At 45.8% G+C, this 19,660-nt stretch overlaps 1 protein-coding gene across 3 annotated transcripts in view; it reads left to right on the top strand.

Annotated features, from left to right (window-relative positions):
* Window positions 1-19,660, top strand: part of LOC120955139 (uncharacterized) — a 438,811-nt gene that overhangs the window by 256,475 nt on the left and 162,676 nt on the right. Inside the window, exon 2 of one of the 3 annotated variants that reach the window (XM_040375677.2) lies at window positions 2,627-3,520. The exons of 1 other annotated variant lie outside the window; for it this stretch is intronic. In XM_040375677.2, the coding sequence (XP_040231611.2) occupies window positions 3,464-3,520 (57 nt within the window). In that variant the 5' untranslated portion in view covers window positions 2,627-3,463. Of the gene's footprint in view, window positions 1-2,623; window positions 3,521-19,660 lie in introns of all 3 variants that reach the window. One more of the 3 variants, XM_049610695.1, reaches the window with a different exon arrangement.

Here is a 19,660-nt window from a genome sequence, read left to right as displayed (position 1 = left end):
ATACCCAACTTTTTGACGATGATGACTCTCGAGCGACGAGAGGAACGAGCGGAAGAAAATCGTCCCAAAGAAAGGATAAGTGGTGTGCCTTTTGTGCTGTGTGCTGTGTGGTCGCGAATTGAAAAAGTTACCAAGCGTTTGAAGAGGGTCAAATTTTAATAAAACCCTACACTACAAGCAAAAAATATTCCGGACCGCGCGTGCTGCTGCTGCTGTTGCTTCATTCATAACGCGCGCGCGAGGTTGTCGGTCCCGGGAGAGCGTCCTCCCACTGGTGGTGGTGGTGGTGAAAGAAATTCAATGAAAACGGTGGAGCATAAGACGGCCATATTTTGTGTGAACGCCATATCAATACAGAGCTAGGCAGAGGAAACTGAAACTGGAGCATCCTGCTAGGAGGTACCGTGTGGCTGGTGAAAGCAACCAAAAGAATCCTTGTATGTGTGTTTATGTGCGTTTTTGTAGGGTCGGTTGGTTTCCCTTGGAGTGCTTTGGAGCTGACAGAACGCACCAGAAAACCCCGAAGCGCCGAGGGGAGGCTGTGAATGAGTGGGTGATAAGTACCGGTGTGAAAATTGCGAATCACAGCCGCGCGCCCGTGCCTGGTTGGGAAGGAAACGAAACGGATGGCAACCTTGAAGTCCTCCTGGGTGGGCAGCATAGCATCGGGTGCAGTGTGGTGGATGTTGGAGGTCTGTGGGCGTTCTTTCGGAAGGCATAAGGAATGTTTGTAAGCTGCCGAGGGAACGCCGGTAGAGAGAGAGTGATGTTGCTGCATGCTGCGTTACCTTGTGGCAAGGACGTGCTGTGATCTGTGTTGTTGTTGTTGCTGCTGTTGCTGCTGTTACCTTCTTGAGAATACGCTGTGAGGCACGGACTGGGTTTTGTCGTGAACAAAGTGGTCCAAATTTTCCGCTCCAAAACACTCTACATGTTGGAAGATACTCGCTTTGGGTGGTCCTGCTTACTGCATGCACTAAACGTCTGCTCGGAGAAGCTCTGTTGCTATTCACTCCACAAAAAAGAGGGTCTTTGTGACCTTTTTGTGCCATTTTTTGGAGCGAGTACAGTCCACCGCTCAGACATTAATGACAATTTGTGATTATCTGCTCATCGAGCCCTTTTTTGAAGTTCGTTTATGCGAGTGTGCGTGAGTCGCATTTCCAAAGGCTTACCCGCTGCTGTTTGGGGATGGGAAGCAGGTAGTAAACGCCAAATTGCTAAACTGCTCCAGCTTCAAAACGCCTCAGCAATCCCGGAAATTAAACCTGCGGATTTGGCCGATGGTCCCAGCTCTCAACTTCGGTCGTCTGGCGTGAGAAGGCTTAAGCGTTTCGCATTCGAGTGGTGATGCTCGGTGTATTTTTGTGTTGTTTTTATTGCGATGCCGCTACACTTACACACCCTGCTGAAAGTGTACGTGGGGCATGAGCAAAAGTGGAAAGCAAGGGGAGAAAAAAAAATTCCAAACATAGCCAACGTCCAGCACCCCGGGAGTTCTGAACGCAGAGCAGCGCGGTCTGGCAAATGCCCACCGGCGTGTTAACCTGCAACGGAGTGCCCGGGCGATGAATAATTAATCGCTGGTCATTCATTATAAACGAAACCGTCCGGCTGGTGCTGGTGTGCTCGGCGCACTGTTTGTGGGTCCTCGTGGATGAGGACTTAATTAAAAACGAAAATCTGGAATCGGCATAAAGGCTGCACGCTCACTCACACTCTCTCTTCCAGAGAATGCCCGACTTCACTTAACGTCAAAGGGCCGCCATGCGAGATATTGGGAGGCCGTTTTGGCACCCGACACTCTGGAGATGATAACCTTCAATTTTTCGGAACAGTTTGATTGATGGATTGAGGCCGATCGATCGGTGATTTTGATGGACGTGTAGCGTGGCCCACGAATGGTTATTCTTTTGCCCGCAAAAAAATATATACACAAAATTCGCATAATTATTTGGGGGAGACGGAGGACGGAAACGGGTTTGATGCCCGGAGAAAATAAAACTCAATTTTGGGCCATTCTGATATTCGTGTGAAATGTTGCGGCATTAGGCACAACCAGATTGTGACGGGATGCGGAGTCTAGCTCGAGGCGAACGGGCAAAAAGCCCAAAAGAGAACGACAAGCTTTAAACAGAGCGCTTGAAAAAACGGGAAGTGATTTTCGAGTGCGAAAACATCGCTTCGAAATAAGTTGGCCTGGCACGCAGGGTTGCTAATAGCAACCTCCCTTTTTATATCACTCACCACAGCACACAGCACAGCATCACTTAGCCGGCAGTGGGTCCTTGCGGACGCTCAGTGAAGCAAACACGCTCGCTTGAGCAGAGCAAGTTCTAGGAGTTGTTCAATTGCAATCGAACATCAATTCCAAACGGACATGTGTTATTTTTTTTTTTGCTCGGTATTGGTGTATGTGTGGTGAACGGGGAGCTTTTCCAGTAGCCCGGAAGCGTTGTTCAGAAGTGAAAATTGATTGCAGTGAAACGAAACGAAAAACAAAAACGGGAAAGAAAAACAGAGCAGCCAACCGAACATTGTGCAAAAGTTTTCTCTTCTCGTTTTGTTTTCTTTTTATTGCCAAAAATCACTCCATTTTCGTGTGTTTCGTTTTCTCATACAGCAGTGGTAGCATCAGAGCAGCAGCAGCATCCATGCCCGTCTAGCGGTGCCGGTTAGATATTTTTGTGTGCCAAAACCTGAAATCTAGTACCAAAAGAAAAAGAGAGAAAGAGAGAAATATAAAGTATAGAAAGAAATGGTTTGAAAGTGTCCGGTAAAGTGCCAAGTGAACGCGAAAGGAAGCAAAAGAGGTGGTCGAAAAATAATTATAATAATAGTGATCAAAGTTTTTTTTTTTTTGCTATCAACCTCTCCCTTGTACCCCCTTTTCGCGCTCAGTTTGTGGTTGAATTGCTACAGGGCTGCAAAAATTGGAAGCCAAAAAGAGAATAATAGATAGTGGTGTGCGTGTAGTGATTCTCGTACGCCGTTGTGAAGCGATGGCAGAGATGATGTGCTGTAAAGCCTACTACGCTCGCGTCGGTTCGCTTTATCCGTCTGATAAAGCACGGCAGGTGAATGTGAAAGTGTGATGGTATTGGTGCGTCCGCGCGCGCGTGTGTGTGTGTGATCGGTTTGTGAATTAGATGCAGTACATCTGCTCTTGGTAGCTAGCAAATATACAAATTCTATACCCTACTCAACCAAGCTCCGAGCTAATTAAGGTTTTGTAAGTGTTGGAGAAGGAGTGGTTAACACTGCCTTTCTCTAGCGCCATTCGAATAGCGGCCAAAACAGGAATTAAGAATTAAAATAGAGAAAAAAGTGGTGCCAAAAACAGCATCCCTCGTTAGAGTGCGAGATAACAGTGAGGGAGAGGTGCTGATAACGAGTGAAATAGGTAACGGGCAGCGTCCATTATCAAACCCCAAAGAAGAAGGCAATCAGCGTCATCATCATCATGGTGGATATAAGCTCAATTATCGAGGGAACTGTCAAGTTTCGGGATGGAAAAAAGGTTAGTAGACTGTGATCGAACAGTGGACGAACAGTGGGAATGAAGCACTAATTACCGACAACACAACGCATTTGACGATTTTCGGGGGGATTTCATTCAGAATGCGTAACGCCCGTGTACTATCTTCTGGTGGAGGCTTAACGTCAAGTCTGGTTTACTCTTATCACCGGAAATGTCTTCCAGAACAATCCCTACTTCCTATGATGATCCAAATCCCGTTTGGTTCTTACAGAAATCAATGAGCTGCTCTAACAATCATTACGGCATGCCGTAACTTTGAAGGAAATAGAACGAAAGTGGAGTGTTTCAGGGAACTTTTGAGGCACAAAACAACTTCTGCAATAATCACCAAACTCAAATCCTTAACGGTTCATGTAACACCTGTTTCTGTATACATATATACTCTCTCTTATTATCTACATAACATCTACTGCTGCGGTAACTTCTCGCGCAATGTAACACTTGTTCTGGGAATGAAGGCTACACTCTCTTTGTATACAGCCCTGACATTACCAAACTACGCCTAATTGGGTGCCCTGTTTAGACGTTGCAGTACGCTTTTTCGGTCGACCTTGAGAACAAGACCAAACCGACACAAGAAAACCAACTTGTGGCTGGGAGTTTTCCACGCTCCCAAGACCTTTGCATTACTTGCTAATGTTCGGCTTCAATGTTTCTTTCGGCTTCAAACTTCCAAACGCGCCAGCACCACCACCCGGCGAGTGCGTAGGCTGGGTAAAGTAAACAATTTGAAAGCATAATATAAACCACCGTGTACCGCCTTCGTACGGCGCGAACCGAAAGAAAATCCCCGCCAAGCGAGCAACTCATGCCGAGAACTCGTTAGATTTGAAGATCAGTGGCAGCCGGCAGTTTCGGGATTGTTGTTTTGGGTGGTTTTTTGTCTTTGCATAATGGTTGCTGGCGGCCTATCGCAAATTTTCTTTTCTTTGCCAAGACCTTGTTGTTCCTCGAACGGCAAGGGCTCGCGACGAGAAGTTATGATTGGAAGAAAAGGGGCAAAGAAAAATCTCCCAAACCTTTCCCGCTTCGTTTCACAAGAAACGTCATAATGACCTTCGGAATGATTTGCGGAAAAAAAGAGAGCGAAAGAAATTATCTGCGGCTGCGGAAAATACACCGTTCACGACGATGACGCTGCATTAGTGCCAGCCGGATGGGGGTGTAGGCACTAGCCTGATGATTATTTAAGACCCCCTCTTCCATTTGCACCTACCCCGAGGTTATCCGCGGGCTTATGGGTGGAAGTAATTTTGTTAGTCTATAGTTTTGGCCATCGGCTCGCTGGGTTGAAACTTTCTCACGAACTTCCTCTCTGTTCGCCAATTGCACAAAGTCTCTTCCTGCGGCAAGGAGGTTTCCTGCCAACCAACATCACCGCTACCAGTACGTGACTGACTTCGAATGACTGGTCGAAACTTTTGTTGCGCAAAAGTTTTGCACCATTACCATGCTTGCTACCGCACGGAGGCTGGAAAGGCCTTGTGATGGGAGGTCCTAGCGAGTTTATAAGGTGTCGTTGTGAGGTGCTCAAAGTTAGTCGCTGGGTATGGAGTGCTAGCACGCGAACAACTTCAAAAACGTGTTTGGAAGGCGTAGCTCTGCGGACCTGACTGCCAAACAGGCAGGGATACGTTTCAGTTGTGTCCAATTTTGGATAATGTCTGAGATGGTAGGAGAAATGGGAATGGTTCGACGATGGCGAGATCCCGTAACCTGCGTGCCTGAAAGTTGCATCACATTTCACTAAGAACCCATGCTTATAGCTACAGCAGCAAGCTAGCGCTAGTCCCGAGAGCTGTGGACATTGAAGCTCTCTCCATTTCATCCAGCGAGACGACCGATCTTAATCCGATTAGACGTTTTGCATTTATGCATTCAGCAATATTCTCCATCCAGCGCTCGGGGTATATACGCTTGCAACGACCCGAACGACACTGCTAGCATATGCAGTTGCCGACCGGCAACTCGGCTAAACTTATTCCTTACACCGAGTTGGAAAGATGAAGCGGAAGTTCTTCAAACGACGACAGACACACAAACCGTACCAGACACGGGCCTCAACTGCACTGGAGGAAAACGCACCGGCAAAGTCTTCTGGAAGTTATGATATGCATTTTTCATCCCACCTCGGATTGATTACGCCGGTTGCAAGAAATGCACACCGGGAGCTTGGCTGGGAAGGGAGTCAATACCTGCATTGACGCTGGGGGCTGCTGTGCCTGTCAGACGTAAGAAAATTAATTTTCAATAATTAAAACCACCCCGGCTCAGATTTACGTGCCCAACTGCTGGCACTGGATTCGGGAATGGAGCTGCAGGAGCTGCACGAAGTCTGTGTGTCTTCGTAAGAACCCCAAAGGCTAGGATTTTGAGCTGTAGGTTGAGTAAACGAGTACATGATTTAAGGCAAGGGATTACGTGTGTAATCTGGAGTGCAATTTAATCGAATGTCGCATTCATCAATGTTGCATCAGGCGAAGAAGGAAGCGCAGGGATGGTAGTTCATGGATTATAGAAATAGAAATAAAACGATTTAAAAATCATTTACGTACCAAGTGAAATCTTGCCGGTGCGCTTTCAGTTCAATTAAAAGTGTTATAAATTGGGTCTGAATTTCATTTTGGTTATCTGTACAGTCGAAATTTATTTCAGTGCAAGGGTTAACGAACTTATGGGTGGATTATTTCTTCACGCCATACCTTTTATAAGTTAAAAACTGAGGGTCTGAGTCAAAGAGTGTCAAGCCTCTATCGTTCTGCATTTGACATTTAAAATATTCGACCCCATTCGATGTCTAACGACTAAAGAATCACGACTTGTTCAGCACGCAGTCTCGCGAACATCAAAGGACAAACGCGCCCGATGTGTACCACGTCAAACGTTTGATCTGCTTCTGTACGATTACGGGAACCACCACCAAAAAGGGCAACACATTTTCGACCGAAAGATTAGCAGACATTGAGTCGGCAGTTTGTGGCCATCATCGTCATCATCAGCACCAACGCCATCAGGCAACGATCGATCGATAGGCACCCGGTATAGCTAAATCCCCGTCCGTATCTTGACACTTAATCGATAACCACGATGTAACATTTCGCGAACAGTTTGATGTAGATTGTCGATTCATTATGGCGCGCGTTACACGCACTCTCACACTGCACCTTATACGCTACCGGCCTTCACCAAATCGTGGTTTGCATAAGAGACCACGGCACTGGATGGACGGCGATTGCTAATTTGCTGATAAAATTACTGTAATCATATCGGGGAGCAATGCTTTGCGTCATCTCTCCCAGCCCTTGTGCAGCTCTCGATGTTGGGATGTTACAGCATCACGGAGTAAGATTACTAGGTAGCGAGACAAGATTGAGAAAGTGACAGAAAATGAACACATTCAGCAATCTTGATAAGCTTGGACGTAACCGTCTCTAATCCATTTGCACCTCGCCGGGTGGTTGGTAATGCTTGACAAAGAAGACACTCGGTATGACCAAGTTTGAACCTAAAGCCTACCGCACACTGAAGTCCACGTCGACATCAGGTCGGCATCTTAAGAACTCCGCCGGGACACATTCGTTGTGCGGTGCAAGGTGTTGTGCTAATTTGCCCACCGGAGCTATTTCGTCTTCTTCGTTCGGTACTGCTTGACTAGAGTTTTTTTTTTACTAACTTCACTCTACTTCTTCCGACTTTCGCGGTTCGGTATACCTTCGGAAACGAGCTGCTAAAATGTCCCACCGGGGGTGCCGTGCGCTCCAACTTATGGTGGAGATAATAAAAGAAAACGGTTTATTTTTTCCATTAAATAATGCCAACCTTACTACCTATCGCAAGTGCCTTGAATGCTCGTACATCAAGAGTCCATTGAGAGATTGGGATAATACGCCGTGCGCTTCACCGGATCTTGGGAGCAGACAGCAAAAAAAAAGAACACTCACACAAAATACACGTTTGGAAGTTTCCGGATTAATCAGATTATGATATTATGTAGGGCATGCTTCCAAGAGCCGGTGGTCGGTTGTAGGTATTTTGTTTCACACCGTCCCCATCATCCGCGATGTACATTAACTTAGTTGTGATTTTGTGGCTACCTTAGGTCACTTTTGCTCTCTCCGTAGCTCCCCACTTTGTCGATGATGGATCGCTACGGGCACGTCATGTCTCGTTTTGAGGTGAATGAATCAAATAAATACTTCATTAGAGAGGGGTCGAAGCGTAACGCGAAAGACAACCACCGTTGGCTTTTATGGACTGCCGGTCGGCATAACTTTGGGAGGTAATAATGGGTAGGCTTTCCATGATTAAGATATTGTGGAGCGAGCTGTCAGTAAGAAGACATTGAAATAGGTAGCTCGCTTTTACACGACCTATTTAATGCTGGGGTCCTGCCGTTAGCGGAGTGGCTTTTGTTTCACAGTTTGTAATCATTTTGTTCTTCAATTTGTAACATGTAAGCGTACAGCAAATCACCTTGGCTACGGAATTCCGCTTAAAAAGGTGTCAATTGCTACATGCTGCGGAGTTTGTGTGGCTGTCGCTCGGTATGGCATGCAAAAGAGTTTTGCAGGTCAAGCAGTTTTAATGCTAATTGCAGCAACCGCACTCTCCACATGTGTCAATTAGCGTATGTGTGTCGAGCATTCCGACGCCAGCAAACTGCTAACCAGATTTTGCACCTTTTTTGCATTACACCAGAACGATGTCGATTAGCGTTCTTCTTTGCCCGAGCTCCAGCATTGCCGTTGCGGGGGGACCACCCAACGTAAAAGTGAGCATTCAGATCATTCTTTCCGGTGCTTTTGCTCTCGAGTGCCGACTGCTGCTGCTGCTGCTGCTGTTCGGGTGAAAGCATTTTCGTGCTCCACCGTAAGAAGAGGTACTTGTGGGGTCCATTCTCCAAAACCTCCGGTGCAAGAAAGCGTGAGCAAAACAACAAAACTCTTCAGACATTGCAATTTTGGAGTGCCATTTACGTCTTCCGCTACACTTCTGGGTGAGTGGAGCAACGTAAAGAAAGGGTAGTACCTCGATTTGGAATTCGTCGAAGAGTTGGGAAATAGTGCATGGCGGCTGTGGAGCAAGAGACAAGTTTGTAGCGACTCTGTAGCGTCGTTGGAGAAGCTGAAGCAGTTGAAAGCAGTCTTAAGAGTGCGCTTCAACAATGTGCTGCAACAACACAGGAGCCGATCTTTTCGACACACCAAAGCGGACCCGAGCATAAAATCTCAATCAGAGTGCTGTTCCATCCCGTTGGACAATGTTTTATTCAAAATGAAAATGAAAACATTTGGGCACGACGCTACCCCGAGCAGAGCGTCCGGGTAGTCGCTCCTTTTCTGAGCGAGAAAATTATAGCATGACACATAAAAGCGTAAAAAACCAATGATACTGTTAGTTGCCGAGTCAGGAACGATGACCACTATCAAAAATTCTGGTGACATTTACTATGGTTCACAAACGGGGATGTCCCATGAAAAGGGAAATGCTTTCAACTCTACTGAACAGACTTGACTGCTCAAAATTGGGTGGGTGCCTTTGCACAAACGGTTCCAAACTGTCGGTGGTCCTCAGTTTTGGGACGATGAGCCTCTCCCCATTTAAAAGGAAGACTACCAGAACCTTGCTCCAGTGAGTACCAGTCCGGTTTGTTCGGTTCGGTGATTGGTCCTGCTTTCTGTGTCATGAGTTTTCGGGCAAACTGACAACCGAAACGAAATGCTGATTAGCATACGATTCTTCATAATGTTGTCATTTGCGTTTGTAAAAGCCCCCGTTCGGGTAGGTGTGGTGTGAGGCAATAGTTGCCTTTATAGTTTTATCTAGCCATGAACGCTAGGCACATGTTCGCGTCAAGATAACAGCGCACAACGGTCTTTTGGTGTGAGTGTGCCATATGCTATTGCAACAACGTTTCCGACCTTCCAATTCGTGATCCGGGAGCTTGGAGCCTTGGAACGGGAACACGTACCATTCCAGCATGTTATTTCATTTAAATATTCATCAAAAGTGTGTATGAGAGAGTGTGTATTTGGAGTTTTCTCCCATGTACACCGCATCGGTGGCGGCTTCCAATTGCTGTCACAGGCACACGTCACGTTGACTCATTTCTGGTCGGTGAACTTGTCGCGCAGTTGGCTCTCGTCACGCGTTTCTGAAGAGCGGCAACGCAGGCAAGGCGTAAACTTTGACACTTCTGTTGCGGCATTGAAGTCGAAAAATAATGCCTCGCAGAGAGTTTGGAACAACAACGGGGAAGGTGGCAAAGATAGCACAATTTCTAGTTTCATTTTGTGTGTGTGATATATACCTCTCGGTGACATGAATATTTTATGAATTTAAACACCTCGACGACCGACGCTACGTTTGCTTTACTCGTTGGAAGTACCACTGTTTCTAAATATGGTGAGATGAGGTCGTATGAGTCTCAAACAGGCTATTAACTGTGCAGAAAAAGTTGGAATGAGATCCTCCAACCCTAGTGCAATGCGTGAAGGTATTATTATGGTTATAATTACACCACGTACAGCTTCTGCGCTTGGGTAAAAATGTTGCCCGTTCCAACGAATAATTGCGGAACCCAGGCGTTTACGTAGCCTGCGGATGAAAAGGGGGGTTCGCAGCAATGTTGCTGCTTCAAGTGTTATGGGTGGTAGTTTTGCTTACTTTGGGATTTAATATAGCCTGGTTCCGGAAGTGTGGTTTTCCAAAACTACTGGCAAACTACTTCCGTTGGTGGCTTTTAAGTTATGCTTGATGAGTGAGTTGGAGGTTTTGTGGAAGTGCGAACGGTGGGAGTAATGTTTAACGTTTAACTGGACATATTATGTAAGTTGGGTAATTTTAGTAGGAGGCTCTCGTAAGGTTAAGCGTTAAACATTACAATTTATCAAAATATATGAATATTTGTGCAATGTGTTACAGAGGATCCTTAGTTTTAAATTTATGAAGTAATTCAAACTCTGCTTTCTCTGTTGCAATCGAACCTCACTCCCCGATTCATTTATTATTCCAAACCCTGCAACATGTTTTGGTACGTGGCGTAATCTGGCAAATCCCAAACACTTCACACTTCAATCGAAATCAGATTTAGCTTCAAGCTTTTTTAAACCCTCCGCCTTCTCTTTGCATTCGTACGAACGAAACATCCTTTCAATCAACACGATTGAGTTATTCCGCCAATTCTGCTTCTCACAATGATATCCACCCAAGCGAGCACCAGTAATCGAACCAGTAATCAACACATCCTAGCCCTCTTGTGTATGTATGGATGTATGTATGGGTGTGTGTTTCCACAACTCATCCCTTGTGATGATGCCGCAGCTAATGATAGACACCGGCAAACCGAATAACCAGGAGGCAGAGAGCGGGGACTGGGGACAAACAAACCAACAATGGGAAACTCTCTCTCTCGGTGTGTATGTGTAGTGTGCTGGTGGTGTGGTTCTCGTTCACTCTGTACGCTCGTTAAATAAATAATTATTCAATTATGAAAATTCCGCCTCGTAATGGTTCCGGTTGCTGCTGCTGATTGGAAGCAAAGGAAAATGGGGAAAGCAGGAAGAAGCAGGAGCAGATTGGTATGACATGAGATTGAAAGTGGCAGGCTGCCGGCGGGGTATGCAAAAGGTTATTGTTAGTGTTTGAAAAGGGATAACGCTTCCGAAGAGAGCAACATCCCCGTCTGTAGACGAGCTTGCTTCGATTACGGCAAAGGATGCGGTGTGGAGAGCTTTTCCTACAAAATGCCCGCTTGCTTATGCGTTTGATGTGGTTGTGTTTTGAATAATGAACGGGTGTTGATGGCATGGCACGCGGGACCCAAGGAGCTGGAGATCGTGTATAATCCACCCCGAACGAACGTTGCTGTTTTCGCGTAGCGATGCTCTGCCACGCTTAAGTTGTCACTATTCATTATGCCTTCCGATTCCGGGCGGGATAATTAAACGCTTACTGGAGATTAATTGCCGTTGCTGCTGGTTGCTGCTGCTCGGTTGGCTGTGATGCGCAGTGCTGGCTTGCAACGGCTTCTTGACGTGCGGCTTCCTAACCGCAAGTAGTTTCTGCAAGCAAAGTGCATCAATCACCGATCGGTTCTCCCTATCGGTTGAAGTTATGAAAACCACACCACCTCACGGTGGCCCGATCGGTGGTAGTTGAATAAACTTGAACGATGCCGGCGACTGAGCATGGAGCGGAACATTCCAGCCATTCTAACTTTCGCCAGGGTCCGGTCTGTGCGGTGCATCATTGTGCATTATGGCAGTGCAGTGGTAGCACAGCTACCGATATAGCTATGGAATGTCGAGCACTTTCCAGCGACTCGGGGCTTTGGACATCGATCGATAGAGGGAGGGTGACGTTCCAGTGCAAGCGGGCGACCTTTGCCCAACCAACCTCTGAGGTTCGTTGGTTGATAGTTTCCGATCCCAAAAGCACTCATAAAGTTTTGGACCCAGCCCAAAGAATGTCGATATATGAATATGCGGTCGGTTGGAGTTTTTGCGAATTCCGAAAGCAAACAACAATCTCCGTCCAACGTGGGAAGTTGGGAGAAAATTATAAAGAAGTTACGGGGTTACGGGAAACGTCTCTGAACTTTCGAAATGGGAAGCAACCTCTGGATTCCGGAGGTTTTGCTTTTGCAAGTTCCTGCAACCAGCAAACAGGAAGATGAAATTAAACCCATTCCGCATGAAAACATTTTGCGCGCATGCGAGAGAACAACCCCCTGTGTGTGTGTGTTCTTCCCAAGATTTGGTTAAAAGTTTTGCCCAAGTAAATCTATTCTTTGAGACTTTCACCCGACACGGAACGAAAATCGATTGTACCCACCCAACATCAACGACCTTAAAAACTAAACACAGCCCGGGAACGTTCCGGAAGAATGCGCGACGACGCATCGGGTAAGCTGTTGGTCTTTAAATAGTACGCCGTCGCACCGCCACATCGAAGGTGTTGCTGCACCGGGAGAATGCTAATGGACTTTCGGGGGTGCTTACCCCCGGGGATATTGGGGTCACGACGATTTAAGGTGGCAAATCGTACATTATTCAAGCGTTGTTTTCGTTCTAAACCTGCCCAAGCAGGGTGAGGTCCAAAGTCGAGCTGCTCTAACCTAATGTCCCGAGTTGCTAGACAGGAATGCTCTTCCAATGCGATTGTGCAATCGTAGACATTGCCTAGCCATCAAACCTTTGGCTAACCTTCTGCATCTGGTGTGACTTGTTGCCCGATCGGAAAGAGGAAAAAAAAAGAACATCCAACCAAACTCGTAATCTAAACAGAGTGAAAGTGTTTTTTAATTCGCAGCCCCTCTGCAGCTGGTTTTCCGTCGTTCCCCTGTGGGCATAAACATTGCAGCGGAAATTTATGGAAATTTATTGTTTCCAATGCCCAATCGGTTTCGGCTGGTGCATTCCGTACCGTACTCGCAAGTGCAGCCCAAATACCAATTGCATTGCGCAGCTTGCGATAGTGGCGTTTAATCTCGGTCGGAAACCGGATGGATTTACTAAAGTAAAGATACGCACCACGTGCGTTTTGATGACCCGAGCCTGGTGCGGATTAGTTGCTTTGTAGCGATTAAAATTTTAATGCAATCGTTTGGAGCTGTTTGCTTGTGTTGTGTGTATGTGTGTTGTTTGTTGTTAGGATGACAGGAAGTTTTGAACATACAAATGATTCGAAATTTATTGACTTGACTGGTGCACGGATGTGAATTCCTTCTGGTGTATTTAATGTGCGCCCGATTTATGGAGTTGGGTGTGTTGTATTTAGGTCAAATAGCTTGGTGCAGAACAGTTGGAGATGGTCGACGTTTAGTATGCTCGATATTTATCGTTACTGTTTAATAAAAACAAATGTACTATACTCTTCACTCTCTACTCAAATTTTTAAATAAAATTAAAAAACCAAGCAAACCAACAGCTACTTACAGTCTGATATTTGAAATCCTTATATTTCCAACTCAAATATAGTTTTGTTCACATTAGAACGTTAGGGATACATTATTTTCCAATTTTTGTATAGATTGAATTAGAATGATGAATGAATATCCTTTACTGTAACGTCTTTCCCGATGTGAGATAAATGATTACAAAAAAAGTACAACAAAAGATGTTAAATAGCTTCTCATTACATAAGAAAGTGGATTTCATTCTCCAACAGAGAATGGAACAAAAGAACAAATAATGCTTTGCAATTACAATCGTGGAGGACTTAAGTGCTTTCATTTATTTCATCTTTATAGTTCCTTAACCTCCCAGTCCTAGATAGCCTAGATAGCCTCTTTAGTTTCTATCGCTTACAAAATTGCCTGCCAGTTAGCCATCATTTGGATCCTTCCTCATGAAGCGTTCGTTAGCGCGTGGTCCACAGGGGAGAAGTAAATTATCTTCACCTTTCGACCGGTGAACGGAAACAGTAGCAAGCAAACCAATCGACATCGGGTGGGGGGAGGGGTGGGGGGATGGAAACCATTGCGAGAAGGAGATTAATTAAATCTCGAATTCGATGCGCTGAGGCATCGCAAGCGAATTAATTAGATTTTTACATCTTTTGCTCGATAATGATGTGACTGCCTGCCGGTTGGAGCTGCTGTACATAAATTACATTCCGATTCTGGTTCACAACACGGCGGGACGTATTGCCAGAAATATGGCTACCCACCCCGACCCACAAAAGCAGCACTGTAGGGGGTTGCCGGTGCTGGGTGTATAATAATCCAATCTGACCCACATCTTGAACCAAAAGCAGAAGCTAGCACTGGTGGTGGGTTAACTCGGTTGAGAGGAAGTTAAACATACCCCCAATTGAACTTCGGCCGGCGTGACTTCATCTGATATGATTATCGCTCTAATCTAACGGTGGAAAGGATTCGCCTAGCTTATGTCACTTCTATGCAATAGGATACTGCTGTTGGGTTTGGGCTGGGTTGGGGAATGGGGGAATTGCTTTAATATTTACCTTGACGCGTTCGTCGTTCGCATCCTACCAGCTTTCCGGAACATCCGGTACACCACGGAACGAGAACGAGCTGTGGAAGTGCGGGAATATCTTAATCGATAATCATCGTCAAAGCGGCAGAGCACCTGTAGCCCACCTGTTTTTGTGGGGTCCTTTCGCCCCGGAAACTCTTCGAAACATTGGAGGAACCATTAACGCTTCCAATGGGAGCGCGTGAGTGGAATAGCGCTCCTGGTGGTAGCGCATGTTGCGTGCCCTGCGTTGCTGTAAACAACCGCACGAACTGAAGTATCTTATTTCGCGTTCGAGTTGAGGATGGGGGTTTCAGGTTAGGAGTTGAAGAAAGAAGACCTACACGACCAGAAGGGGATGGTTGTAGGATCCTGCTCGACATCTTAATCGATGATAACAGTAATGATATCATTATCAGGTTGCGTTGGTTGTTCGTTGCTTGGCTCTTCCGCACGATATCGTGCAAACCTCCCGCGAACGGCTTCCACGATAAACCTTCGAGTCAAAGGTAGGAACTCCGATGCCTAAACCAACATATGGGGGAGTGAGTAATTTGGGCAAACACAGAAGAACATCGAGGCGCAGGGCGCTTTTTTGAGTTGGGTATGAAAGTTGTTAAACATTGGTTTTTAATGTGTACGCGTGTGTGTGTGTGTGTGCTGTTGATGGGAGTGTGAGAGAATTTAGCATTTAATGTGTCTAAAGCTATTTGTCGGATATGTTATCCCTCCCGAAACCTCATCGATGGAAAGCCATTATCGATAAGGACAAATATTTGGTTTCTAATTTTAACTCAAACTCTTTCGCCTTCTTCGGATCGTTTCCCTCCGAAAGAGTCAAGTTCCGTTTTACGCACACAGACATACACACATGTACAGCACTCCAGTAGTCACTCCAGTAGGTAGAGAGAAATATCAATTTTGATGATTTGTTTGAACGGGAAATGGGATCCATGTTTGCCGAGAGTAGTGGGAGAAAGTTATTTAATTAATAGCTTTTCAGTTTTGTAAACTTTCAGCGAGTGCTTAGCGTTACCGTTGGGTGATACTATCATTTTTCGATGCACCGCTACCGTACGGTTACGCAAGTAATAAATCTTACCTTCCCATTAACACTGGATGAAATTGAGTTGCGGGCGGCCTCTAAATTGTTTCGAGTGTGATTAATGTGAAGTAATGCACTTCAATTGGCTTCAGTTTCGATTCCAACAGAGAAAAAAGCCTTCTTTCCTCTTTTTCCCCTTTGTTGCTCGCTTTGTTTCGGAGATCAGTGTACATCAAGCTACTGGCAGCTCCGGATCGGGCCAGTGTGTAAGTACGGTGGCGGCTGGAAAATGCGATTGCTTCACACCCACTCGAGCTCTCGTGGCCCGAGCGCACTTGAACAAATTTGATGGGCCACTTGGTACAAACTGGCTGCGAGCAAGCGAGACAGAAAAAGTGTCATTTTCGATGCAATGAACTCTCTTGCCGCCGCCTGTAGTCGCCACTAATGGACCAAATGATCGGATAGAGTGTAGCAAATGGACAAATTGCACAAGCTTCGCCACTTCCACTCTCCGATCTTTCGTGCGTCCTCTTTGCGCTCGTTCACGGACACTCGGAATGAGTTTCGGTCCGAGATTCAGTGACAAATCCGAGCGAGTTAGAACAGTCACGGAGAAGGAGCGTGAAAGTGAAAAGCGCATTCGAACGCCCGGGGCTTCCGGCTGGGAAAAAAAGCAGTTGGGGGAGTAGTTGGAGACCATAAATAACCGGGATGATTGGCGTTGGCAGCAGCTCGTAAGTTCGAAATTGAAGAAATTAATTGAGCCTCCGCTTTCCGCTCTATGAACGCGGCGAGTGTGAGCTGCGATTTTCACAATTATGCAATTAGAGCGTTCCTTTTTTTTTGTTCCTTCTATTCTTTACGTCCCCGTAGTGCAGAGATAATGGCGCTTATCGGCGCACTGGTTTGGCTGGTTGGCTGTGCTGGGACGGACCCAGAAGCGGAGAGACATCATAAAACAGTTGAAGAAATTACCCCAAGGCACAAGCTCAAGGGGCTGTTAATCCCCCCCTGAGCTCCGAGCTTCGTCGTCCTGTTTGTTCGGATGAGGATGAAAGGAAATAAAACGAAATGCGCTCACTCGAAATAATTACAATTAAATGCGTCATTTTAACTTCATACAGTCGTCCGGTTTTGTGTGCGCTTGGGCGAGTGTGGCAATCTGGGCCAGTGACTTATGCGCGAAGCCTCGAGAGGGCCTTTTGTTTCTGTCAATAAACGGCTAGCGGACCATGGGGAAAGAAAATTGCCTCCATTGCGTTCTGATACGACGATTCGTAGGTTTTTTGTGTCCGATGGCATAAATGAGCGAAAATAAAACAAGAATGCTCCACCAGATGTTGATTTCAACTAAGAATCGCCGAGAATCAAAGCATTTCGAAAGTGCACAATTACCCTGTGGGCAGGAAGTAAATTGTGACGCATTTCTGTGATAATAGGAAACTTAACAAAGCAGAAATACGTGCGAATGTGTCAAGGCAATAATAAATGCATGTTCAATAAAAAAATGACCAATAATAGAGAAAAGAAAATTAATATTCAGTAGTTGATGATTTCAAAACATCTCCAATATTTTATTGTTGTTTTGACTCCAGTTTTTTCGGTGTCTTTTATCAACTTGAAGCATTTCTCACAAATTAAAGGATCCCTCCAACTATTAGAGAAACAGTACTGCCATTACAAAAATAAAATCGTCTTTTTCCATTAAGTTTGGCTCTAAAAAAAACACATCAACAAACAGTACTTTAAAACTCCTCTCATAAAACTCAAACTCCAAAAAACGCAGGCAAGCTAACCGCACAGGACAATAAAACGAGCGTCAACGCAGCAACCAGCAAACGAAACCGCTGCACACCGGGAGCGCACAGGAGTTCAGCTACATAAATCGTCATCATAAATCGTTCGTTGGATGCGTGGGGGCTTCTGTCTACAGGAATGGGGTTTTGGAAAGCTTGACAAAAAAAACAGGACCTCTCCATCGTCCGTTAGAAACCGCTAGACAACTGACTACCTTGTTCGCTCCTTGGGAGGAACGGATTTCCAGGCAACGGCTTGCATTTGCTCCCTTGAAAGCTGACTTTTCTTTTGTTCCGCCATTTTTCGCTTTCAACTCGCATTCATTTGTAAGTTTTGTAACTTCTTGTCGAGCGTTAGGGCAGACCATCATCGCGAAGAGGACCTCTGTCCCGGTCACACGGGGGCTATGTGATAGCTGAGAAAACTTAGTGCTCTAATTCCAACTTCGTGTGCTCCGTCGAAAAAAAAAGAATAAGAAAAAAAAAACATACCAAAGGGGGTTGTAGTAATGCGCTGATACGGGTCGGCATTTGATGTCATACGTTCCATCTTCATAAAGGAACATTTTCTCCCTCTATTGTTGTTGAACGGGCTCTGGTGAGCACTTGGAAGCCTGGTTTGGGGCTGGTATTTGCCGCCCAATGTTATGGCTTGAGGGTGAAACCAGCAGCCGGAAGCATCCGTTACAGTGCGAGAAACTATGTTTAAAAGAAGTAAAACGGTAGTTAGGAAAACTATTCAAAAGCACAATAACGGTACGTTTCTACTGTTGGTAGACTTCGTTTTTTTCTGTTGTTCCGTGCTCCTGTGAGCTACGTTCTTTTGTTACCAATGTGTACGGCAGGGTGGAAATGTTTTCCTCTAGCCGGGAAGGACGGCTTCAGAGTCAGAGTTTATATTTTTCCTTCCATTCCTGGGAGCTCTGCTCTCTAAGTAGGACGAAGGAAACACATGGTACAGTTTGTGGAGAGAAGTTATTTTTTATTATTATTTGTAACAGTACGTCGTTTTATTTGTAACCGTCACAATTCATCTCTAGTCATTCGAAAGGGAAAAAAGGACGCCGGAAAAAAAGACCCGTCGCAAGCGGAACCCCAAAACGTTTCGTCTCGCAAAGTTCAACCTGGTGGTGACTCTGGTGCGCTATAATTTAAAGCAACTCTCTGTTCGCTTTGCTGTGTAAAGCTGTGAACAGAGGAAGAAAAAGTTACAGCACTGAGGGCAAAAAAGGACGAGCCGTACGACCACCGTAACTCACCGAAATGTCAGCGAAAGAGTTACTCCCCCAACTGCCTCCTCACTTATATACACGCGAATGTCGGATGAGCGGAAAACCATAAAGGATTCTGGACGGCGCATTTCCAGTCGCGAGCTTCTCGTCGGCGTCGTCGTCGTCTGCTGCAACCCAGGACCACAGGGTGAATGAAATATGGCTCCAAACAAAACGCACCAAAACGGCGGCGTATGTGAGGCAATAATGCGTCCCGGTTTTGGTCGGCACCGAATGCTGTCTCCCACAAATCTGGGCGCTTGCTCATTCACATTCTAACCACTTTTTTTGTGTGCCCTATCTTTGCGAAGATATTCACCTCCCGGGTGGAACGACCGGATGTTCCGTTTGCTGGCCTAAAAGTGCTCTCCTGCTTCTGTGCATGAGGATGAGATGAGTAGGAAAAAAAGGGTTTTGAATAAATCAAATCTCTCACACCCGTTCGCTCGCTTTATGCTGGCGTTTATTGCAAAGATTATGAAAATGTGTTATCCATTTTCCGGCTGCCAGGGCGGGGGCCGAGATTCCAATAGATGACCTCAGCACGGTAGCAAGGGCAGAGCGGGCAGCCGGATTGCGTTTTGCGGAATTTATGATGGAATGCAAAAGGGTGAGACGGTTTACTAACAAGCAAAGTATGGCAGTATTTTACCGTCGGTTGAAGGCTTTGGCTTTGGGCTACCGATGATGCTGATAGAGGAATAAATATCCTAGAATTGCTTTAAGTTTAATTTACTTTTTTTAGTGCTATGTTACAGCTCAGTTCAGGCTGCTCTATTTCCAAAGTTAATACTGTGAAGCTTGTACCAATATTGTTCTTTTTACATTTTAACCAAAAATCATCAATATTGAAATACAGGATGTCGTAGCATAATTGGAAAGCATCTCGCAAAAACGCCACTTGCCCCTGTGCTATGGCAACAGCTGTCCACTTTTCCACGCATCAATCATTGATCTACCGTTTGGTGCGTGAGAGGTCTGTCCGCTCGTCCTTGACTTCAGGGATTCTCAACACGCTAGAGTTT

Source organism: Anopheles coluzzii, chromosome 3 (assembly GCF_943734685.1).
Source record: "Anopheles coluzzii chromosome 3, AcolN3, whole genome shotgun sequence".
NCBI lineage: Eukaryota > Metazoa > Arthropoda > Insecta > Diptera > Culicidae > Anopheles > Anopheles coluzzii.
This window is presented reverse-complemented; position numbering and strand designations above follow the sequence as displayed.